This window comes from Actinia tenebrosa, unplaced genomic scaffold (assembly GCF_029948245.1).
Source record: "Actinia tenebrosa isolate PJP-AT-01 unplaced genomic scaffold, QUT_ActTen_1.0 PGA_scaffold15__27_contigs__length_11533743, whole genome shotgun sequence".
NCBI classification, from domain to species: Eukaryota; Metazoa; Cnidaria; class Anthozoa; order Actiniaria; family Actiniidae; genus Actinia; species Actinia tenebrosa.
This window is the reverse complement of record NW_028292575.1, coordinates 7053243-7079085: the sequence shown is the minus strand read 5'-3', so window position 1 is coordinate 7079085 and position 25843 is coordinate 7053243. Positions and strand designations below refer to the sequence as shown.

General features: G+C 35.9%; 2 protein-coding genes and 2 non-coding genes across 5 annotated transcripts in view; 2 read left to right on the top strand and 2 right to left on the bottom strand.

Moving 5' to 3' along the window:
• Positions 1–17: 17 nt before the first annotated feature.
• Positions 18–15251, bottom strand: LOC116296035 (EGF-like repeat and discoidin I-like domain-containing protein 3). Of its 2 annotated transcripts, none has more exons than XM_031703998.2 (8): positions 15118–15251; positions 5651–5765; positions 3815–4037; positions 3124–3277; positions 2420–2619; positions 1968–2114; positions 1234–1387; positions 18–720 (listed from the first exon to the last, which is right to left on the bottom strand). In XM_031703998.2, exons 1-8 carry the CDS (start codon positions 15167–15169, stop codon positions 509–511), a joined length of 1257 nt encoding a protein of 418 aa, XP_031559858.2. In that variant the 5' UTR covers positions 15170–15251; the 3' UTR covers positions 18–508. The 2 variants fall into 2 exon arrangements, with proteins under 2 accessions (XP_031559858.2, XP_031559857.2); XM_031703997.2 differs by lacking the exon at positions 15118–15251 and adding an exon at positions 8975–9268 and having other exon boundaries at positions 19–720.
• Positions 15231–25843, top strand: part of LOC116296033 (uncharacterized) — a 30416-nt gene continuing 19803 nt past the window's right edge. Inside the window, exons 1-2 of the mRNA XM_031703995.1 lie at positions 15231–15289; positions 18677–18826. The gene's annotated coding sequence lies outside the window, so the exon portion shown is untranslated. The remainder of the gene's footprint in view (positions 15290–18676; positions 18827–25843) is intronic.
• Trnag-gcc (transfer RNA glycine (anticodon GCC)) lies at positions 17321–17391 on the top strand. Its single transcript has one exon. It is a non-coding gene; the product is annotated as a tRNA-Gly (tRNA).
• On the bottom strand, positions 19749–19819 carry Trnag-gcc (transfer RNA glycine (anticodon GCC)). The gene has a single exon. It is a non-coding gene; the product is annotated as a tRNA-Gly (tRNA).

Sequence of the window (25843 nt, the reverse complement as noted above, 5' to 3'; positions counted from 1 at the left end):
TTGTATTTTGATAATGTTAGTTTAATTATTTATCCAAGTGTACAGTTTAAATTTCAATACTTTTAACATTTTTTTTGTTTAAAAAAAGCGCAACAAAACCCGTGACATACTAGCATATAAATAGCAAATAATATACATATAATTTGGTTGCATAATTGTGTAAAAGCGAAGTAGCAAAACCTCTTTGTTCCTATTATAAAAACTTTATATACATGATATCTTCATTCCGACTCTGCTTGTAACGTCATATCCACCATATTGGTTTAAAATTTCTCCATTTAAAAATTTGTCTTTTCATTGTGAAACTTTTATAAAATTTGTGGCGGTTTGCAAAAATTTTCCCCATCGTTCTTTGCGAAATATCACGTGACAAACAGAAAGTCAAAACGTGTTTGTCAAGTTTTCCATCGTAAAAAGCCTTATTTTCTGGAAGCTTAATGCGGTATTGATAATTAACTCTTAATAAATATAGTCGAAGATGTGATAAATTTACAAATGCTATCCTACATCAACGTATAAAATAACAACATAAAAAGCAAAAACAGAAAGCTAGGAATTCCACTTGGATGATTGAGCCCAGTGAATTGCTGTTCCGTACGTTGTTGTTCTTATCTTGAGTTGATTGAAGGGTTGGCTCCCCTGTTGGTGAAATTCCCGTGTTGCTTAGCGAGCTTGTTATTGTTCCTGTTGGTTGTATTGTCGTAGGGAGCCTAGGGCAACCTGTTGAACATACACTTTCGATCAAAACGTGACTCAAATATAGAAAGATAATGATCATGATTATAGAATAATGGTGCAAAATCATGCAAAGTTAGTAATCAAATACTGCTATTCTCTACTTTCACATCCCCATAATATTTTGAGGGTAAAAACCCACTTATTTTTCTGAAGGCTGATCAGACAATGTTGACAATACCTCGTTTGGTATCCAAAGATAAAATGAAGAAGTAAAAAAAAAAAAAACAGAAAAAGATAGAAGCTTGAAGACGTTTAAGGTAAATTTTAAACATTTTTTCGTAAGTCAATGCACTTTCTGTAAGACCAAAACTCTTGATGATCTTTACACGCAAAAATAACTTGGAATAAACTGATTATCAGTATTGTACGGATAACAGCAGGTATAGCATAAATTCAATTAAGAAACCTTTCAATTTGGGACAGTTTTTTGATTAGTTACCCCCAAAAGACGCATTGCATTATGGGGATATGAAAGTAGAGAATTAACCCACTCACCTTTATAATAAATACACTGATAGACCTCAACCCTCATGCAGATATTACCAGAGGTTTTCCAGGCTGTAGGAATAAACCTAACATAACGGGTTTGAACGTTGACATTAAGATCATGTTTAATGATCGTCTCGGCGTCCCAACTGCCATCAAATACCTTGGAAAAAATACAACATCCCGTTCATTATTATCTGATATCCTGTCTCGTGCGGAATTTCATCAGCTGAATCGCGAGTTTTCGGTAGAATTCTTTCTGGCTGACAGCACATGGTGGTTAGTGTTTGACCACCATTTGGAGCAGATAATGAGATGTAAAGACTTTTATCAGCTGATTGAAACCCAGCAATAGAATTCTTTCTGGTTGACAACACATGGTGGTCAGTGTTTGACCAACATTTGGAGCATATAATGAGATTCAAAGACTTTTATCCGATGAATGAATCCCAGTAATAATAATTCAGTGATTTCACACTGAAGTGAGTCGCATCTAGCGCTTTGCTCTATCAATGTCACCAAGAGAAACGATATCTATTTGGATTCGATCTAATTATTTGTATTTTAAAAGCTGTTTCATCTTCTTTCCAAAAAAGGCCAGCTATGGAACTACAGCTTATTCTAGACCCATTCTTCCCTCTTTAGCCTTGAAAGAGTAGATAACTTAGAGACTGCGCTCCACCATTCTAGGCCCATTCTTTTCTTGTTCAGAAAACTAAGTAAGTTCATATGATCAAGCTTACCATATTTTTGCTCGAGTTGAAGTCTTTGTATAAATTCCATTCTTTCAAGTTTAAGCTGTATTGAAGCATAAACTTGGTGACCCATCCACCTTTGGCGTATCCCTGTATTGCCACACCTGATATAGAGCGAGTATTACCAAGGTCCACCTGCAAAAAACATACGCATAGCTATGGGACATGGACTACTCCTTTGACATGACGTGAATAGCGACAATGGAAAAACCTCATAGTTGCTGCGATGTGATTGGTTATTCATTGTTAATTGATCGTCTTGGGCATCAAATGTGTCGAGTTCGAATTTTGGACTTGGCATCATAAACATGTGAGTAGAGTTTGTTAGGGGATAGTCTTGTCAGGATACAGGGGATTAACCAATAGTGTTACTCTTAGCATTTCAAAGGCCTGGTTACATTTCAAACTGGTTGTCATGGAAACGAAATAACTCATCCTACCTGTAAATACTGTTTGTTTCGCACTTCGTTCGTACACCACGCGCCCCAGCTAACGTTACCATCGACGACTTTGTTTTTATTATTCAGACGTCCGTAGTAGGGAAAGTGGCTTTGTGAATGTGAAGAGGACGTCATCTGCGCGTTCGCTATCTGACCATTCTCTACTCCCACTGCGACGCTACAGTCACTGAACTGTTTATCTGAAAACAATGTTCACAAATATTTTTCATTGTGTGTTGCATAAAAGTGGTCATAGACTTCATTCTTATCTATTTAATTCTTTCTTTCTGTATTGAAGAGATGCGGCTAGGAACGTTTTTTTTTTTTTTTTGAGACAAGTTTATACAGAGGAAGAACTAAACTGAGCGAAAAGGCACAATTTTCTAAACCCGTTTCTTGCAAACAACAGCGTACTTTCACTTCCTTTAGGAGCCTTAACCTCGCCCTAACCTTTTACAGTCTGCTAATATAGAATATGACACCCATACACCCCCTTAAAGCCAATCGTGTGCGCTCGTTGATACCACGTGATGACACCCATACACCCCCCTTAAAGCCAATCATGTGCTCGTTGATACCACGTGATGACAACAATACACTCCTTAAAGCCAATCATGTGCTCTCGTTGATACCACGTGATGACACCCATACACCCTCATAAGCAAGTGTAATAATTTTCAACACAGACAGTTATTATACTATACCTGGATTAGACTTGCAGCCATACATTTCTACCCTCATGCAAGCCATTCCGTGGTTTCTCTTCTTCAGCGGCCGGAAGCGAATCATTCTAGCAATGACTGGTAGCTTCAAATGAACTTTAACTATTGTAGAATCATCAGTGTTGGCCTTGAAAACCTTGAAGAACAAGGAAAGGAATTGACTCTAGAATTAACTGAATTGTTCCGCCTGAGACACTGTCATTTCAGAGTATAGAGTAGGACACTTAGTCTTGCAGGAAAGCTGGAGCAAGGCAAGTTAATAAAGGAGATTTTCTTCCAGGGCCTCGAGACTGTAAGCCGGCTACCGCTGTGTGTTTCTCTCACTATTGATGATCTACAACCATCCCCAAGGGACATGAGGCGCGGACATGGCAGCCATGATGGTGAAAAGAAACTACAAGGCATTCACAGTTTAAAGGATCCATAAATTACACACGTGCTTAGGAAATATCAACTTAGGAGTATAGGTACTGGCTAAGAACTTTGCTATCTGTCACGGAAAGTCGCAATCACAACGTGCAGCATATCAATATATATAATTCCAGGTAGCCAAAACCAATACATTTAAAGGCGATGGCCACTTATATCAGCGCGCTCTCTTACTGTTATCTACGTCGAGGGGTTCCCGCAGAATTTCAAAAGAAGGACTCACAAATACACGTTTTAATGCTACCTTTTGTTTATCATCCCCTTCATCTTTATACGCCGTCCAGGTCGCTCCATCGCAGCTGTAGTGCAAGGCGTACTCTGTGACCCAGTTGCCTGATGGCTCTTCAAGGCCTTGCGTTGCCAGTTCGCGCACCACTGTCTCTTGTTGAAAGTCAATCTGTAGATATGGGGAGGCATCGTTGTCGTCGGCGCACCAACCAGCGAACGTACTAAACTGTCCAGGAATTCTGAAGCAAAGAACCAATCAATATTGATTTTAAAAAGATGAGAGATACTGAAACTTGTAATTACTTGGCCTCGTCATGAAGGCATTATTTTATGGGAAATAACAAGAAACCAGAAAGAACGCTTTCGCGAAGGATAAGAAACGCTAATGACCTTTCTTCCAAATCATTTAACCGATAGACTTCAAATTTTATCGATGCCCAGCAAACAACCTAGCGGCTGATCAAAATAAGGGCATGGCTAACTCACTGATCGAATTGGAATTTTAGCGTGTTTTTGACTGAGGAGGGAGGAAAACCGGAAAAAAACCCTCGAATCAAGGGAGAGACCTAACAAACTTTACTCACGTGATGCCGAGTCTGGAAATTGAATCAAATGAATTTATATGGACGTTACACAGGTGTAACGAATCACATCTGATCTAGTGGTATTTATATTGATCAAGTATAAAAATCACACACACGAGAAGGTATGAGATGTCAGTTGCAATTGACTCGTTCATTCTTGTCGTGTGAGTTTCTTCCTGGAAAACGGATACCACAATAGGAAATATGACTAAGCAATTTGTCTCCGCAATCTTGGGTAGAAACCTCGGATGCTTGATGACTTCCTGGTTCAAATCTGTTATTAATGGTCGTATGAAGATATTCAGTCACGAAAGCATTGCGGTCTTCATAATCAATTTATATGTAATTATTTGAAAGTCACGAATAATGGTTTATAGTGAAAATCATAGAATATCAAGGAATGGCCAGGGTTTTCAGTTATTACCAAATAAGCAACCTTTCTACTTTATAAACTGACTCTATTTCTTAAGATTCAAATTGTTCCATTTGTGAAGCTTTGCTCCTAATATACCTGTTTTTAATGTTTCCCGTTTCAAAACCTACAACCCATGTCATTCCCTTAAGTATAATGACTTTTTCCGACAACGCTCAAAAAGCTATATTAATATGTAAAGTGTTTTCTTGACAAAACTTTACCTATCAAACTGGTTGCTATCAAACTAGTTCAAATCTGGAGGAATAAAGCTTGCCGAGAAATATGAAGTGAAGATCATCAGCAAATGATTAAACTGACGCTATTTTTCCCTTGCAATTTGAAGCGATTCGTTGCCGACCATCTCTATCAAACATCTTGATAATAGTTCGCTGATACTAGTTCGTTTTTCTTAATGAAAAAGTCCGATTTTTAAATCTTCCCAGGCTCCAGGCTTCATAAAATTGTCCGAGTCTTTGCTAGTTCCTTTAAAAATTGTTCGATAAGACTTGTATCCCTAAATGACACATTAAAAGGTGTGCCGGCCATTCTTATTTACCCCAAAAAACAAGCACTTCTTTTTCAAATTCTATCAAATTATCTCTATATTTTTCATACACAATTGATTCTCCTTACTGCAGATTTGTGATTTTTATCTGTATTTATAATTGACTTTATAGGTTAAACCAAACATGATTGTTGTCAAGCAAAGACGCTACAATCGTAGTAGTCTATCAGAGTTGTGCCATAGCCTTAGTTTGGTATCACTTCTTAGCAGTCCTTGCACTGTGGCTCTAGTTGCTTGATATGACAGTTAAGGGTTCCTTCATTCAGTATGTTAGTGGTTTATTCTTACCTTTGGTTTCGTAGTCTTCCTTCTTGAGGCTTGGTAAAGTCAGAGAACGTTGATGAAGCTGTTATTTGGTGATCCTTGATGGCGCGTGATGTCATGCCGAGTGGTGATGTGCAATCTGTTTGAAAAATAAAATTATTCCTTTAACTGCCACTAAAGAAATCGCTAAAAACCCTAAATCACTGAAAAACTCAAGCACGTCTCAGTGTTTTGGTTTCTACTCGCATTTTATTTTTCTGGAAAACCTGCGAATACTTATAATAACCTATCTATCTAACGTATTCAAATGCATATACTTCCCTAAAAAGAACTGTTCAGAAACTGATAAATATTAAGAGGAAATTTTTTTCAAAAACGAGCAATGAGTTTTGATCCCAATTTTAGTTTTGGGTTAACACTCAAAACCTTTTTTAACAGTTAGAAACTTATGTACTATGATAAAATGCTTGTTTGAAGCGGTATTTTCATCGTACAAAGATTTTTTGTTGCATTTGTGTTAGAATGTAGCTTTGTCAAACTTTTTTATAGAAAATGTATGGGAATTAAGCAAATGAAGGCCTAAACCTCATTTTCGATTCAAATTTTTGTTTTGGGTTAACACTTTGATTCCACTTTCATCGATCATCTCCACTTCCAAACAAGTTCAACTTTCTGAATAACAAGATTTTAGCCTTGTACAACAGCCTTTCTTCAAGAAAATAGTTTTTGGCGCTCACCGCTTGAATACGAAAAGAATTCTCTCTTAATAAGAAATAAAATAAAATAATGTGAAATAACGATGGCTAAAAATCTAAAATTCTATGACTGATTGTAAACACTACATAAATACTATGTCTGAATTGAGTTCGTCAGAGAGAAACAGCCCTTGGTTTGTTGTTTACATTCAAATCAGACAAAACTTGGGCTCATAAATGACTGCTTTACTCAAGAGAGTTCGTTAGTAAGAAATATGAAATGTTTGCTTTATTCACATAAACTAGATCAAGTTAGTAGCCTTTCAATCTCCCTTTAATAATTCCCGACGATTTCTTCAAATGTGACTTAGATACAGAAATTTCTACTTACAGACAACCATGGATATATCTCAGTTTTGATAAGACGTTTTCAGTCGCTATAGTTAGAGATAGTCAGTCTGATTACGGTGCAAAACCTTTCTTCACTGAAATACTTCATATTTTAGTTAAAAGGAAAAGTAAGTCAATCCACATAGCCTGCGTCTAAAATCTTAAATCTTTTTGTTCTTCCTCAAACAAATAGAGCATTCCTTTTTGATCAATGCCATTCGGGTTAGGCGTTGTTTCCTAAGGTCTGAACACCTCTGAGAAGAATTCGTAGTGAGTCACGAACATGAAAAATTACTATGTCAACCGCTCTGCATGAGGCAACATCAGGTAGGGCTTTCTATATGATAGGACCGTATTCCTAGTAAGCCTAGAAATCTTGTAGTTTTAAAACTGCTTATTGACTAGTTTAAATCAAATAGAAGCTTGATTTGGTTGGTGCCTTCGAACATTCGACCGGAATGTTGCAGATGACTTCATCGGGGAAAAGCAAAAATGGCGATGGAAGATATCTTTGTGACAGCAAAAGGAAAACTAACACAAATATTATCAACTCATTTATTTTTATTCTTTTTCAATATTGAAGCAGTTAAAGTACTGAAAGGAAAGACACCATATTCCACTGTTATAAGATTGAAAGCGCAATTGTAATTGAAAATGTTTTAGGCTCATGCAGAAAAACGCAATTGAACTTAGTCGAACGAAGCTACTTCTCACATACTTTATTGTTGAAGACATTGGCTCTACCACATCAAGAAGAGCATTTTCAGTAAAACTGGAAAACTATAATAGTATTCTGTATCTGAAGTGTTCCTTATTTATTTAATCCACTTCATAGCTTAGAATCAACAAACGTTTCGAAAGAAACATTTCATTGGTGACAATTTCTATATTCTTTTTTTTCCAAAATGTCAAAGTTTCAGAAGATATGTGTATTTGAATTTGCTTATCGTGTGAGGAACTTTTGATCAAGGCCCGCTAGAAGGGCTAAAAGATGTTTCTGGTTTATTTGGAACTTTTTGGAGCAAGAAGTCACTGTTCCAGCTTAATTTGTTTTAGTTTGGGGCTGTTGTCAGTGTCAAAATAATAACTTCAGCATCGAGAGAAATATACCTCTGAGAAAGTTTTTAGAAACGATGTACTGGAGTTTCCTAAGAAGCTCTACCAAACGGTACAAATGTTTTTGTTAAATAACTTCGACTACAATACATGAACTGAGTAATATCTAAGGCTAAGAAAGACTGATGTGGTTACCAAATAAGAAGGATGCCGTTTATTGATTCAAAATCCCTATAAAGACTGCCTATGGGTTTTGTTTGTTAAACCACAACCTCTCTCGGAGACAGCGACTTAACCAAGGATTAGTGGTACGTTTTCTGAAGACATTCGACAACTAAATATAATGAAAGCCAACACATGAAACTTATCAAAAGTACAAGGAATACTCAAGAAATTTATGTAAAGATCAGTTGAGGAAACAGTTTAGCTTTCATTTCTTAATTGCTGCGATAAAATAGGTAGGCATCTTCTGTGAGGAAGATTTGTTCAATCGATGAAGAAACAATAAAAATGGCCATCTGTTTTTAAAAATTTTGCATTGAAAAAGTAAGTAAAGCGAGTAATTTTAGTTTTAGAGATTGAAAATTATCAAACAAAGTGAATAGGTGATAATGATATAAATGCAAGTGTCTATATTTTATTGAAAAGTAGCCATGTTTCATGACTTGCTCACTGCAATGTTTCACAATTTTATGTTGATTCAAAAAACTTTGAAAAGAACTAAGTTTTTTTCCCCTAGTATTTCTTTGTTTTTCTTTAAAGAACAACTGAGCATGAAATTGCAATAATCAGTTGACCGAAGTCAGTGTTTGTAAACCCGAACGTTTCATCTTAGAGTTCTCGACACCCAAGTATACCGTCGGACAAAAAAAACGAACAAGTCCTTCTCCTTTCTTGCCTTTGGTCAAGACTTACATTTTTTCGATTAATTAAACGTGAATTCAAAGAAGAGAATCCATTTTATGTCTTCCAAACTGTCCAACACTCTTTCTTGGAGAGAGAAACCGTCAATTGGCCAATTGACCGAGGTGTTTGAACCTATTTAGTTCAACCCATCGGAAAGACTTCAGTGTACATTAAGTCACGACAATGATGATAAAAGAACTCCTCCTCGGCTGTGTCCGTTATTGCAATTATTTTATTACGCCGCATCACTAACCCAGAACTTAAAGAAAATTCTTCCTAGTCTTTATTTACGACAACATACCTGAAAAACATGTTCCAAAACTCGCCATGGAAAACAACCATGCGACAGGTAGAATCCAGCGTTTCGTACTTGTCATTGTATTGTCGGTGCAGCACAATACTTCGCCTTAAATATGTCCCAAAAAAACTTTTTTCCTCGACTTTTAGATTCTAAACTTTCGGTTAATGGTTGTCCAGGAAAATCTGCCTTAAATGTTTTTGAAGAGGAACTATTTTAGACGTTTAAAAAAACGAGGCATTTCCTTATCAAGAAGTCCGAACCTCACGAAAGAATGCCTCTCGCAATATGACTCTTAATCCAAGATATTTAATCTTGTCCGAGACTGGAATGGGTACTACGAATTGCATTGTCAAAGTCATTATTCCAAATCATTAATCTTAATTTTTTGACAGCTTCGTAGGTATGTTTCATGTAAGGCTATTTTCAAGGGTTGCCGATCGTGGATAGCCAAGAGGAGACTAGAGATTGGTTTTCCAAGGGAAGTCATTAATCTTTCGGCAATCCCCTTTTGACAGGTGCTTCACCCCAGAGACTTATCGACTCTTTCACGCCTTTCACCGCGTATTAACTTGATATCGTAGATATTATTCACTTCTGTCCGGTGGCCGGTAGTTTGCACATCATTTTTCTCGTTTTTGACACGTTTGAGCTCAAATTTTTTTGATTAAATTCAGGAAAAAATGTATCTTTGATCTATGAAACCAGGTTGCGAGGTGTTCTGTCCTTGTACATCTAAGACCTTTTTTTCGACGACATGGGCAAAAATATGGAGTTTTCTCGGTAAATTTTGAAGCTTGGTACTATTGGTTTATGGTGTGATAGACTACTGCAAGCGATAGTGTCAGTGTTTGTACATACTTAAAACCAATTACAACACATTAGAATAACAACTCTCAAGTGCCGTGCACCGTTCAGGAACCTGAGACTTGATAGCTTGTTAGTCCTCCTCCATCCTTAACTCCAAAAACATTTTAGATTATTTATCAAAATGTTCAAAAACATGTTTTTATATATTTCTGTACTTTGTACATTTTTAAGACAATCAGTAAATGAAATAGGAAAACCACTCTCTCTTTAGAAATGTAATCTAGAACACTTATATTTCTTTATGAATGTACTTTGTACATTGTTAAGACAATCACAGTAAACGAATAAATAATAGGAAAATTGATTCTCTGTATACAACATAAGGATTGACTAAGGACTGACTAAGTTCACGACTGAAATGGGAAGCAATTGGATGTATATTTGTGCATAATAGAAATAAAAAAGGGAATCAAAAGTAATGATCATCTTAAAGACTTCTTTTCTTATTCAAGACAAACCCAGTTGATAGGTCTTGTCTTCCTTTACTTCTCATTTATTTATTTGGTCGGTTTTGAACATTTTTAAAAATTCGAGAAAAGGGACATTTTAAACTAAAATGTCAGTGTTTTAATTTCCTATGGACTCAATAGCGAAAACCTAAAAAAATGGAAAGAAATTAGATTTTAAAGGTGAAGCTATATTATTCCTTGGTGAAAAGGACCTTATGTAAATCATTTAAATTTGTAGAGAATAAGTAAGCGAATACGGCCTTGATACTGCTGAAGCCTGGAAAATATTACAGACTTGGAACGGGATGAACGTTCCCGTTCTAAGCTTTTGGATTTGCAGTTGTCAAGAACCCATTTTGTGTTTGACAAAACTATTGGTTTCTTTGATTATTGTTCAATTCTTCGCTCTGTCTGGGCATGTTTTAGCTTTACTGAAATATTTCCTTCCACTTTTTTCATTTCCCCAAATACTCAATCATCTACACTCTTGTTTATCTTATTCATCTTTTTGGCTCCTTGATTCCGCTCGGAAAAGTCACTTCTTGTCACAGATGGAGAGTTTTTATATCTTTTTTACTCGCATTCTTGCTAACATTCAAACTATTGTTCCTCCATGCCATACCTCAAATGAACAATAGGGTAGGGTTCTTTAAATGGTCTGGCCTCTCATATCACATATCACATGCCAGTGGGTTTGGTGTCTGTTTCATCACAGGGTGTTACCTAACTCGCACTAACTAGACCACTAATCTCGTGTTAATAAGCTGCTTGCAAAACTACAAAAGCACTTCCAGCTACAGTTATTATGTATTTGATGTATATATGTATATGCTGCTCTGGTGCAATATATACTCCTGACTGGACTGTGCAGACAAACAAAACAAGCCTTTGATTTTGTGTGGACATTCAAGGTCAGCTCGAAGCATCATTAACAAGAAAGCTAAAAACTGATATTGAACAATACAGCGTATTTCACTGAAGAAGAGAGCTTTGCATGGATAAAAGAAGTTGATAAATGGGATTTCTTGGTTGTAACCAGCGAGGAACAAGGTAAAAATGAAAGAAATAAGAGGAAAATAAACGATGAGAGTGAACACAACAACAAGAAAGCTGCCGAAGAAGGCAAGGCAAGATACACGAAGCAGCGAGTTGTATATCTACTATTTCGATGAACTTTAGTTCTATATCAACAACTCATCGAAACCACTATCAATCACATTCAAGTGAAATAGTGTGGCATTGAAACTGTAAGCAACTGGAGCAAATAAACTGGCCACAAATGAATGAATAGATGTTAGAAACGAAGACGATTTCCATCGAAGATCTTTGAGTATGAAAGACTGCATTTTATGCCCTTTCCTTACTCAACAGCAACCCCTTAGGTTTGAAACTATACTACATGAAAGAAAAGAGCAATAACAAGCAGTGGCGGGAAACAAAGAAGAATAAGGGACTCATAGCCTGTTATATGGTTTTATGTTGACAAAACTACTCGAGTTAAAAATTGTGGCTCAACTGAGTTTCGTTTGCCTCAGTCCGCATGAAAGAGTTTCACATTGCAAGAAGCTCATCAAGAACTGAAAACAAATGACAAAAAAGCACGACTTATGAATATTGAATTATAGCTTTCATATCACAGAAGCAATTGATGAGCCATTCGGCATATTATCTTCATTGTTTGGCAAATTTTACCCTGCGGAGAGCAGCGAAAAAAGGGCAAAGCTGCGATTGAGAATCCAACATGTATCGCTGAAAAACTATCATGTTGAGGATGGTCGATCTTCAAGCCAGTGTATCACTCTGAATAGCCAGCATAAGTCATAATCTTCATAGTTTATGATATGCAATAAGGAGGAACTTTGGAAAACAATGAATGAAAGGGCTAGAAGTACTAAGAAAAAGCAAGGCATCACTGAACAGAAAGTAGCAGTCGGTATTGGCAGGCAAAGCCTAAGTGGCTTGTGTTGACTTTAAGTACAATGCAATGGTCTGCTTTATAGATTTTACCATTGAGTAGAGAGAACGAGAGCTTTATATAGAGAAAGACGACTACGTGCCGCAAACTCTTAGGCAGTCTTTGCACATGAAAGGCAGTGTATAAAGTGTAGTCTTTCCATGTTACGACCGAGACACGTGCATGGACGTTTCATGTTGACCTACTTTGCTACCTGTATCATGCAGGCTACATATGCCACTCAAGTTATCCTTTCAACTAATTTGAAGAGACACATTTTATTGAGGTGATATCTAGTCTAACCAAGCAATTTTATGCTAGTTAAAAGTAGCCATTTATTGAAAGTACAACAAGATTAAACTATAAAGAACAAGCAGACGTTTTATGTTGAATTGAACTATAATTGCACTGATGAAGTTGTATATACCATGCAAAATAACTTGAATTAATCGAACAGACATGGATGTAAGTCAGTCAATAATGATGTGAGATGGTAGTCTAACCTAGCAATGCTATACTAGTTAAACCTGATAAAGAACAAACAAACGTTTCATTTTTAACTACACTGACACATGCACTGATGCAGACTATATATCCAATATATCACCTTTCTTCAAGTGAACTACAATATGAACAGACGTTGTGAGTCAATAATGATGTGAAATGGTAGTCTAACCTATATATACTAGAGTTAAACCTGATGAAGAACAAACACGTTTCTTGTTCAACTACACTGATTCACATGCACTGATGCAAACTACATATATAACCTTTCTTGAACTAATATGAACAAACACACTGTGGGCCAATAATGATGTGAGATGGTAGTCTACGGTATAAAGTTAAAAGAAGTCATTTATTGAGAGTCCTACAAGAAACTATAAAGAAAAACAAAGGAAAAAAGAGGTTTCATGTTGTTTTGAACTACTAGTCACACTGATAAGACTCACTGTACCATACATTGAACTACTATATGAGAAGCCATTGGGGAGTCACTGCAATAATGCCGGTGATTCAGTCTGGCTTCACTAGTCTCACTAACCAAGCAATTCAGTATTCTAGTTATTGTACCAATCATTGAGGTAAAACAATGAAATATGAAACAACAAACTTACAGTCAAAAAAAAGTTCAAGCATAAAAGTAGCTAGTCTAAAACAATACAAGTTCATAACTGTTGAATGCAGTAAACTTAAATTCTAGAGCTGTGATTTCGCCATGAGAATAGCATTGACTGGTGGTATAGTATAGCTAAGAAAAAGCTATGAAGACCAACTAAAACAATCAAACCTTTACATTCAATAAGTACAATTTGTATACAAATGATTCTAAGTTTGCAAAATTGATTTGCACACACACAACCCGGCCAGAGAAAACTGATAGAAGTGCACTTTAGTATAGTGCACCCAGTCTTCAAGTACCCCGATTATGGTAGCAAAAACATATAGATAAAAAGACAAGAAATAGCTTCAAATACGCAATAGCAATAGTTTGATATACCGTGGGAGATTTTGAGACTAACATTCAAAGAAAATTATGTACGTGAAAACTTGTGTTTTTTTTTTCTTTTTGGTGGCTTGCCACAATTAATTTTTAGTTATGGCAATGAACGCCCTAACCAGAACAACTCGCTTACCGATTCTTTATTAATCTCAACTCTCTTCTTGTTTAGCATTTCTTAGTTTTTACTATATTGTCTACATTTTTATATACAAAACCTGGTATATAATGGTTTCTTAATGCTGTTTTTTATAATCTTCTATCGTCAGGTTTACCTAAAGTTAGAGATTATAGATTTGAACGTCCAATCAACTATCTTGCCTTAAATCTACATCTCTCAATGCCTGGGGAAAAAATACTCGTAGATGGAAAAAAAAAACTTGCAGAGCTGAACACGCTGTTAGGGTATAATTTTGTTTAAAGATGATTAAGTGAATTAGTGGATTAAAAACAGCGGGATACCAACCATTTTTAGAGCTAAACATTTCGTACAAAACAGAATTCACACGACCATAGTCAAGCCACTATTAGTACAGTGTACAGCTAAACTGTACCATTTTCCAATATGTGTGTAGTGCAGCGTTTTAGAAGTTTCCCCTCGTAGGATATTTTAGGGAACGTGCTTAACGTCTTCAGCTCTTTGGGGTGGGTTAATCTTGTTTGAATGCGTTATTCAAAGGCGGCAGAAGCGCATGGTTGTTTTTTGACTTTGATCGATGAGATGGTACCTTCAGGACACTGCCATGAATTCTTAGCTTCACGTTCGACAAATAACTAAACTTGATAACCTAATTCCAAGCTAAGGATAACTCCTTGCTTAAAATGAATACCGTAAAATAAATTAATGATCATTAGACTTGAGCTCTGGTGATTATTAGTTGTTTTTTTCTAAGTCATTTTTCACGAAACTGTTTTGTTTTGGGACTCATGATAAGGTTCGATTCCCTAATACCGAGCCTACCATTCTCTACCACATTTTAACTCTTAAAACAGCATTTTAGAGTGATTTTTAGACCTTAAAGCTAAGTTTGATAACTTCTAAAAGGTTTAAAGAATCAATTCTAATGATATGACATTACAACGAAGTTTACGCTCTGTGAAATTTAAGGTAGAAAGTTGACCAATACGGGTTCAACGACCTACATTGTCACCCTAATGTTTCTGTAAAATAAGACCATTGTGATCTTTTGGTAAACAAATCGTCGCCATATCATTTGCTTTTAGAGTCTTTTCCCCAATTTTACAGACTTGCTAATCCTAGTAATGCTCATATTTTGGAAATATTGATTCGTTTATCAAAAGATCAGCCATTATATATTAAAGAGTAAATAGTTTGTGACATCGCTACCGAAAGAACGTAGATTTGTACACTTACCGGACTTTGAACTACCAAAATAGGTGATCATTACTACCAGAAGCAACCACATCTTAAAAACGCTGAAGTGATTTGTTTTTCTCAGGTAGAACTTGAAGGGAATTTGTGTTGAAGATGGAGCAAGGATCTCAACAATTAGGACCGGAAAAGCGTCGATTCCTCATGGAGACTTGTAAGTGAGACGAACTTGTCCAAGGGAGTGTAGCGGTCATAAATCATCATTAATCATACTGTCAAGTTGTTAGGTCAAAGATGAATTCCGCGGGTGGAGAGAAGGAGAACTTCTTTGTTAATAGCAACTAAATGTTAAGAAACTCTGCTGTAAGAGAGTACACTTATTAATTATTTTTTAAATTCATCTGATAAAAAAAAAAAAAAAAAAAAAATAGTCCAACACCAAAATTTTAAGGAGAAAAAATTGGCACTAATTTTTGAGAAGAAAATGTCATTGCAACAAGCTGAAAACACAAAAGTACTCAAGAAATCTTACTCCGCTCTTAAGTAGGATCGGTGTTCTCACCCCCCTGTTTCAGAAGGGTTTGGTAGTCATCAATTATCAATTACTACTAGTAAGCTAGGGACATTTCAATTACATAGTTTACCCTTTAGCTTGAATTTTTGGTCATTAACTTACAGTGTTTGAGTCGGGTTTGAATTTTCGTCGAGCTCTACAGACAAGATAGTCGATAAAATGAATAAATTTTTTTGCACTGTACGCTTTTTTTAACGATGTTATCAAACGTACTAATTTATATCATATCAACTTTACAATGAAAATGCACTTTCTCGAATCGATAGGTTTTTCACTTGGATATGTCACTTTTCGCGTGCGCTTAAATGTTCGAACTTTTTGTGTTCATAAATTATCCGCAGAATTTCTGCAGAATTTTCAACTTTTATCGAAAGCTAGAGACACTTATCTTTTTTTTTTTTTTTTTTTTTTTTTTCATAAAGAAAATAAGGAAAAATATGAATTGTTTGTTCTCATTAAAAAGTAACATTATTAGCTTTTCAACATCTGGAAATTATCTCTACTGCCCCGTCCCGTCCCCCCTTAGGGTTAATCACTTCTTAACTAACCACAGACAAATCATTAATCAAAGTCGAACATAACAAAAGAAATTCCATTCAACTTTTAACCCCTAGAAAAGCTAAGTTCGTTGAATCCCCTTGATCCATCGACCCTTGGTACTTCTCTGTTTCCTTCTGATATGAACAAACAGTGTTGAAGATAAATTGTCTAGAAATTATTATATTGACAGGGCGCGCTTATATTAATGTAAAAGTAATCCAATGATTTGACATCTTGTTAGGCAGGCTTACCAGTGTCCGCTCACAATGACGTATCGATAGGTATTTGTTTATTTGTTTATATTCTTTATTAAGTGGCGAACAAGATTCTTAATCCTTTCATTATCAACACGTAGTCGTTAGAAACCGTAGTTTGAATTGGTAAATGGTGATCGTTTGTAATTGAGTTTCTAGTATACACAGATCACGTGGTCTTTTCATTTAGTGCCTTGTATCTTTGCTGAAGAAATCACGTGACAATGATGACCTATATGGTCGGTGGAGGTAGAATTGTCACGAATATTTATTTCAAATCTTTATGATAAACCATGGATTAACAAATGCAGACTTGAAGTTTGGACTACCTTTGGTAAAGCTGTTAAGTTATGACATATTTCCAACAATTGCTCAAAAAAACAATCTCAATAATTTATCATACTAAAACAAAGAGAGCTTTGGACAATTAACTCTCATTATTCATCAAATCTGATAGAACTGATTTTTGTTTTAGACCCGCGTGGGTAGCCTATGTTGGGCTAAAACGCGGTGGGAAAATCGTTGAAGTTCTTTGGGGGAAACTTCCGCTGACAAAAAAAATATCAATTTTCAGCGTTTATTTAAAAAATATATAGTATATATCGTTAAAAGGGTTCATAAGTATTTACCCAATCATTTAGTCGTGTTTTGAAAAACAGGAGCGCCATATGCAATGGTTGACGAAGAACGATTTTTTTGATTAGTTGGCGTCGTAGTTAAACTCTACTTTTTGGAACTGAAACAACTTTATCGGCTTTGTTTGTAGTGCGCAATCCATATTTCGAGTGCGCAAGTCATATCCTGAACATTTGAAGACAATTTGAGGGGAATAAGTCAGGAATTTGCCTTTAATTTATTACGATAAAATTCATCAGTTGCACTGGTGGTTCAGTGGTAGAATTCTCGCCTGCCACGCGGGAGGCCCGGGTTCGATTCCCGGCCAGTGCAAGTTCTTTTTTCTTCAAATCGACACTCTTTCTCAAAAAATTCAAAAATATTAATTTTAACAACTGTTAAAACAAAGAATCTGTTTCATTCTTTATTTATCATCAAGTATTTTAGCAACAATAAAACATAGCAAAATAGACAACAATATATAAATATATCATTTACAGCAAAATTTTACTTTCCCACTGAACTCTTTGTAATTTCCAAGCATGCTTTGGTATCTCTGTTTTTCATTAATTTCAATTGGCTATATTTTATTCCTTCCCAATCACAGAAATTCTTCAAAGCTAGAAATTATAAGTGTGGTACTATACATTCTAGTATGTTTTTCGATTCCTATTGACTGCATTGTATTGCATGCCTTGTACACTTGATAATCCTGTAGAGATGAAACTACGACAATTTTTTTTCTCGACTATTTTCAATTTTATTCCCTCTCAATTTAAAGAAATTCTTCAAAATTATAAATTATAAATTCAGTACATTCTAAAAAAGGCATTTTTAATTTCCATTGACTGCATTGCATGCCTCACCTTTGCCCTTCTACTCTTGCTAATCCTGTAGAGATGAAAGTACGACAAGACGCAGCTGAAAGGGGTTGCACATACAGAAATATATACACATGAACAGACCATCTCAACTCGAACGTGTACCTATTTCAGACCACGTGTCATTCCCTTCAGTATTATTTCAGTGCTCGTTGCTGTGACTTCTCCTTTCTTCATTAACAGAACCGTGGAGACCAAAAATTTACATCTCACGGCAATCCCTATACCAACAGATCTGTTTTAGCTTGGGTGTAATGTTTTCCTATTTCAAACCACGTGTCATTCCATTGAGTATTATTTTATTGGTCGTTGCTGTAATTATTCCTTTTTTCATTAACAGAACAGTGTTGGGTCCAAAAATGTACATATAGCAGCTTCCTGAATCAGCCTTATTTGAGTGGCAATCCCTAACCAACAAACCTCTTTACCTTGGGTGTTATGTTTTTTCCATTTTAGACGACGTGCTATTCTATTGGGAGTAAGATTCTTTGTTTAAATTGCATCTATATATTCTTGTGTCTTCTCTTGCGCAACCCTTATACAAAGGAATGATACTCAAGGGAATGACACGTGGTCAAGATCGGCAATAAGAAAACATTAAGTCTTATATCTCTCAGGGACAAACATCCAGTGTCCACAGAAGAAGTTTTATCTTTGTCAGTCTACTTGTACCATTCATTCCTGTGCAACAGAATATTTTTTTTCGGAAACTAAACCATCGTTTCACTATTTTTCAGTCTTGAATGACGTGAGCTTTGGAAAAGTAACCATCTTCTCTATCCCTTGGAGAAGAAGCTAGAGATACCATCTTTTAAGCGAATGATGTCGGACGATTTACAGAACACAAAGAGAAGCAAGAAAGAACAAGTTGTTCTTTTTCGTAACAGGTACGATTTTTTATTTCATGTTCATTCTTTCTATTTTATAATAAGGTAGAAAGACCACCTGTTATGATATATTTGATATGCAAAGCTTTTTGGCAATCAACAATGAATCATATAGTCAGCCGATTCAAAAACTAGTGTCTAGTTCTATTCTGTTATGATTTAGTTAGCAAACTCATAAATATTAGTAAGAAGCACGGATGTAAATCTTATAAGACGAAAAGGGCATGACAAACATCTCAGTATGCTAGTTAATCTTTTTAATATTTTATAGGTATTTCATCATTTTTTAAAATTTAGGCATATTAGTCCCTCTCATATACCAAGTCATCTTTAGTAGCATATTGCAAGATAGGAAATTAAATTATTACAATTAATTTTTCATAAAAATACTAATTAGATTTGATATGATTAACATTTGATGGAAAGTCCTTTTTTTTCTTTCCTTTCTTCTTTCTTCTTTCTTCTTTTAATTTTTTAATATATATTAGTTTTAGTATCATATAGCATAGAAATATTACTATTATAATATGTTATTCATATTTTACATAAAAGAACTCTTGATTAGAACATAATTAGTTATATTATTCTAGGTATTTAAATTTTATATAACTAAGGTTATTTATTATTATTATTTGTCTTTCGTATTTTATTTTTTTGCTATTATCTTTTTCTGGGTTATTTTTTTAAATTATAACTTTCGTGTGTTACTCTCTTGTTCATTAATTCATTCAAACGAGCAGAAAATCGATGGATAGAAAAGCTAAGCAAACAACGAAAGGTAACCATGGTTACCAAAATGAATGGATCAATAATAACTAAAGTTTTTAAATCATATTTTTTTAAACCGTAGGATGTAGAGTTTAGTTTCCAATTTTATATATTGAGATCAGTAAAAAGACAACCAGAAAGGAAAAAAAATTCGTGCACTGGCCGGGAATCGAACCCGGGCCTCCCGCGTGGCAGGCGAGAATTCTACCACTGAACCACCAGTGCAACCATAGATAAGGTTGTCACAAAATCACATTTTATTTATACTTTTAAACATCCTCGTACCCAAAGCCTTCTTTGCCGTGCCGTTAATTTAATTGGTTGAATTTTTTTATATATTCATCTGTTTTCGATTCGCTGATTTTACAGTCAACAGTTACCACACATGGCTACCACACATATGAGGGTCTCGCTAAATTGCTATTTTTTTCAGAATGTTAATCACAGACAAACTGTCCCATAAATAAACATAAATAAACTTGATTGTTTTTCTTTTGAAGAAAAAACTGTTTAAATTTATACCGGAAGTCAGAATAAGTGGAGCATGCGCATATCTGACGACCTAAAATCTGGGACTTCCGGTTTGTTTGTTACCGAGTACGAGAAAAGCTTATAGGTCATGCGCTTTCAGACATCGCACACAAGAGATAGAATGCGCACTACATATAAATTTGGATTTTTGACAGTATCCTAATTTAAATATATATGTTCCGTTTTTAACTAATCTTGGTTTTATAACTCTAGTCTGCGTGTTATCGCCATGACAACCTTACATTCAGGTTGATATTAAAATACCTTTAATGTGGCACTGACTCTTGGCCATTTTTCGATCAAAGTGAAAAATATTTTTCGTATTACAAGAGATGTTGTCTAACGAGTTGGAAAAACAATTTTGTGAATAGCTTGCGAATTTTGTTAGCATGAGTTAGTTTTTGCGCGTGAATGACAATAATCTACCTATATCATATCAGAGAGGTGCGCTATGGTGGAACTATCGCTTGCATCCAAATCGATAGCATAACGATTAATAATAGCCCAAACAAGCCTAGACCGGCATGCACGTCATATCGACAAACCTTCTGACCTCTGTACCTTTCGCTGTTCCATTTTCCCAAACACCGCCTTGGCAATCCTCTTGAAAACAACTTTTTTTCACCCTCTTGAAGATTAACGCGCCTCCTTCATGACTGATCCAAAATTAGCTACTTCTCTGCTTCTAGATGTGTTACTCAACCCCTCAGCTTCGCGGCAATGAATCTACTACTTCCCCCTTTGAATTAGTAGTTAGTTCTTCCCGCTAAATCTACCGGCTCTTATAAATTTATTGATAAATAGCACTTTTCGCTGATATTTTCTCGTCCCTTCCCCTTCTTCTTCTCTACCCTAGAAGTATGAATTTGTTGCCCCATTTGGCAACCTGGAATTCTCTTCATGACCACCCTCTCCCCCACGGGAGCTCTTTGACCTTCACTAAGCATTTTATCCCCTTTTGACTACTTCGTGAAAATAAGTAGGGCAAAACTACATACCAATCTTCTGAGTCATCATTATTGCGATCGCTTCCAGGTCATCTGGTACAATCACCTCTTGCTTCCTAATCAACTTGTTTTTCATGAAGCTTGTCTGACTGGCAGATTATCTGACCATGGGGGCTGTGATTAATGTTTTCAGGTTCTCAACCCATCTATGGAGCTAGGGAATTCACGGCAAAAACAATAGACGTTGGTTTTCTTTTTTCGGGAAAAACAAATCCCTTGTCAGGCAACACAAGAATTGCATTTTCCTGACCCATCAGATTGCTGCCATCAAGGCTCTTCTAACTATTACCCCTCCTCCCCACGAGATGAATTTGTCCATTTCTTAACTATTACTTAAGAGTCTGTTCATTAAGTATCACTTAAACCATATGCGATCAATAAAAGACGACCCCCTATTTTTAACAGATTAGAGATAGTTTCCAGGTTAGTCACGGAATGTCTGGTCGCATTGGTAGGTAGAAATCGTAAATCAAAAGTTTTGACAAGCCACAATATGGCCATCTCTATGTAATATATCATACAATATGAGAAGCCGATCTGTAATCACAAGGGCGAACGAGCCCGAGGCAAATGTCTTTCATGTTCTACTAAAATTGACCGAGAAAACACATGTTAAAGTTGAATGCAAATAAGGACGATTATATATCCGATTACGTATCCGATTCACAGACCTCTTCTGAGTGGCTAGAATTCACTATTGTGTTTTGAGAACTGTTAAAACGAAAGTTCTGATTTTTGACATTTTTGAGCAGAAAAATATTACCATCACACCACTGTGAGAGGATGACAGGCGTTTATCGGAGTACGGTTTACCAAGCTCATGCAGGCCAACAAAATGACATCTAATAATTGCTGTAATTATAAAATTAAAGTAATTGCTTTTATAGTTCCTTCCTTGTTTCTTTCTCTCTCTTCCTGTCCAGTTAATCTGTTATCTCGATTGTCGTTCTGCTGAGATCTCAACGCTGGTCTGGTGGACTTTGCTCACAGTGCCAAGCACTATCCGATTGAGTTGAAAGTTAAATAAATATTGTGCTTGCTCTCTGTCTGTCTGTCTGTACATGTCTGTCTGTACATGTCTATCTGTCTGTCTTTCTGTCTGTCTGTACATGGTTGTCTGTCTGTACATGTCTGTCTGTACATGTCTATCTGTCTGTCTTGATGTCTGTCTCTACATGTCTGTCTGTCCGTACATGTCTGTCTGTCTGTCTGTCCGTACATGCCTGTCTGTGTTTCTTTCTGTCTGTCTTTCTTTTTTCCCTTTCGTTCTTTTTTGAGCCTCACTGCAATCTCCTCGGTGCAACCCGCTGAGAATTTGATTTAGGCTCAGAGGTATTTCATGAATTCGAAAAAGACCTAAATGATAACAGCCAGTGAAGAATGATACGAAACTATATATATATCTTATATAACCACGTTGACACTGATTAAATAGCTAACTTGAACATTTCTTTAAACGATCGCATGTCTCTTCAATGAACACTTGACTCGGACACACGATACTGGTCGATACTTAGAGGCATTCCACGTCACTATGTGACCACCTTGATTTAATTCATGATTTATTTTTGTAGTAGTTGTACATTACAAATATATATATTTATTATATAATTACCTATGAAATACCTATTTTTCTCTATTTCGAAAAATTGATATCTTCACACGTGAAAATAACATGTTATTTTCACGTGTGAAAATAACACCATTGCGATGGCTATTCAAAAATACACGGAAAGAAGTGCCTGAAAAAGCCAAAACATACTTCATTGATAATTATATAATAAACAGAATATTACATGGGCGCTTGGAGATAGGAATTTTATCTTCTCGTGTTGAAAATCTCTCACTCTTTCGCTACGCTCACTCGTGAGAGATTTTTTTCAACACTCGAAGATAAATTTCGTATCTCCGCGCGCCCATGTAATATCCTCTATATAAGAAACCGGTATCTAAGTTCTCATGGAAGGGGTAAGCACAACAGTGCTGGGCTCAGTATGGATACAACTCAATTATTTTCAATAATAATTTTATATTTGTATTGCGCATGTTCCATTGGGAGATGCTTTCATGCGCATTACAAACATTACATTACTTTTACAATATATGTGGTAAAATCTAATTTAATATAAATTTTAATAGTCAAATTTCTGGTTTCTAATGTATAAATAATCTGATGATGATGATGATAATAATAATAATAATAACAATAATAATAATAATAATAACAAAAGAGTGTATAGCGCAGCGCACTGATTCTAAAAATAGCTTAAAGATTCGGACAAACATTGCATTCTGTTTAACCACTACGAGGATTATACGAACCGATTTTATTATTTTTACTTAAAGTAACAATAATAACCCATGTAAACTAAGATCAACTGCGATCGGCTGTGAAAATTTTCTGCTGAAAGTAAACTTGTAAGTTTGTTTGTCCGAATTTCGCCTTTGTCTTCGTTTTTATGACGTCACGGTTGCGCTGCGCTATTAGAGTACAATTCAAGAGAATAACACTTGATCTGATATGGGAAATGTTATTATAGCTACTGTAGGTTGATTTGGTCCATTTCAAGATTGCAGACTCAATAAATGTGATCCGACACTCATTTGCTATTTTAATCTAACTCAACTAATCAGACGGGGGTCGGTCAACCCTGCCCGGGCGTATACCGGGCGATAAATCAACTGTGCCACTTTCGGATTACTTGCGTTGTTATTTGAAGATAAAATATGATAGTAGTTTTGAAGTAGAGTTTCCGAAGATTCAAGAGGTGTGTTTGGATTTAAGGTATAAGATATGGGCATGGTGAGATGCTTCCCAGAAGACTAAACAACGATATAATTAACCCAGCTTGACTATGAGAAAGGGGAAGACAGACAGACAGACAGTCGTGTAAAGGCAGAAAGACAGCGAAATAGGGACAGAAAGACAGATAAATAAAGTAAAAGGAGACAGAAAGAAAAAATAAACACACAGAAAAGTTTTTATCTTGAAAAATATTGGCGCTGATGAACCATTAAATTAATGACGTCAAAACTAGGAGGGTTGTAATTTTAGGCTAACGGTAGCATCAGATATTAGAATACACTTTTTGGGTCAGTTTTTTATACATTCATTGTATTGACCCAAATGCCTCGACTTGAATTGTTTTTGAAGGCAATAGAGTGTATCTGCCATTGAGTGGCGGGGATGTTACACACTGCCCTTGTCTCACCTTAGTGTCATTGGTACTAATCCAAGGATCTGGCAGTACCAGCGCGATAGCATTTGACCCAGAACCCTTTCAAAACAACATTAGTTGGGAGATGTCACTATATGATCGTCTGATGGAGTCTTATCGCAAAAACAGTCCATAAATAATGATCAGTTTAGCACTAGTGGTATCTTATCGCCAAAATACCAATAAATATGTCAGCTTAGTCAAAAGAAAATTACACCGAAGGTCCTCTAACTGATATGGGTGTATATGCGCTTTTCCTTTTTTCCTTCTTTCCTTCTTTCTTTCTTTCTTTCTTTTTTCCTTTTTTTTTTTTTTTTTTTTTTTTTCCCTTTTCTTTACTTTCTTTCTTTCTTTCTTTCTTTCTTTTTTCCTTCCTTCCTTCCTTTCGAGTCGTTTCCTTTTGCTTCTTTCTTCAGTTACTCTTTGTTTCTTACTTCCTTTATCTCCTTTCGTTTTTTCATCCTTCCGAATTCGTACCTTCCTTCCTTCCATGTCTTTATTAGTTTCTTCTCCATTTCTCTCTGCAGTCTCTCTTTTCTTCTCTCTTTCTTTCCCTTCCACTATCTCTGTTTTCGAGCTCCTCGTACATTTTCTATCCATTCTTCATTTTATTTTCATATATTTCCTATTTACTCGTCTAATTCTGTTATTTTCCTTTTCGTCTCTTTGAGATGCTTCTTCGAAGCTCGTTTGTTTTTATGCGCCGTCATCAATTTGATCTGTTATCATTTCTACGCCCTACCACATGAATGACTCCTGTCAATACAATTTACCGCTCAACAAAGTCCATGTGCTAAAACCCATCAAGCCCCTATGGCTACCTGTGGCTTGTCAAGGTGAATCCAGGTCAATATCTGTAATAATTCAATCCTCAGCCCTGTGTAACATCAACCGCAGATTATCAGTTCGGATAGGTCTCGCGCTTGGCAGTTTACTTTCATTAGGACTGTTGACTGATTGCTCAAAGTCAAAACTACCGAAAGCATGAGTTAAACGCCTCCAGGCTAATACTATGTGCAGGGGAAAAAAACATAGTTCGTTTCTATTCAGTTAACTTTATATTTTTTGTCTTAAAATGCTCCCAAACGGGCAAAGCGGCCAGGGGAAGCAATGGAATTCACCCTTGTGTTCTAATTTTGTCAATGACAGCCGAATTGACTCCATCATCTACAGATCATGGGCTCAGGTTTCAATCCCGCGGGATCGTGCACGGGACGTCTAAATGCGTGCAGAGGTCAAGAAAGGAATCCTGATGATTTATCCCGAAAATACCAGATTCTGGGTGGAACATCCCGTTCACCAAAACCCACGGGGGACGTGACAATGCAACAACTTGAACTTTTCGATGAAAAAGTTTCAAAATTTCGCCTTCATACTTTCGGACGAAAACTGCCAAACTGTATCAACTTCAATTAGAAAGATTGAGTGATTTTAACACCTTTAAGAATGCTATGCCTTCATCTTTACCCCGTCCCCCATCCCCCCTAGTCTGT

Excerpts from the sequence above, each read along its gene's own strand:
- LOC116296035 (XM_031703997.2), bottom strand. The coding sequence starts at position 9,050 with ATGACAAGTACGAAACGCTGGATTCTACCTGTCGCATGGTTGTTTTCC. Across the intron at positions 2,115-2,419 it reads GAAACAAACAGTATTTACAG|GTGGACCTTGGTAATACTCG; the intron begins GTAGGATGAGTT and ends TGTTTTTTGCAG. Across the intron at positions 1,388-1,967 it reads TCAACTCGAGCAAAAATATG|GTATTTGATGGCAGTTGGGA; the intron begins GTAAGCTTGATC and ends ATTTTTTCCAAG.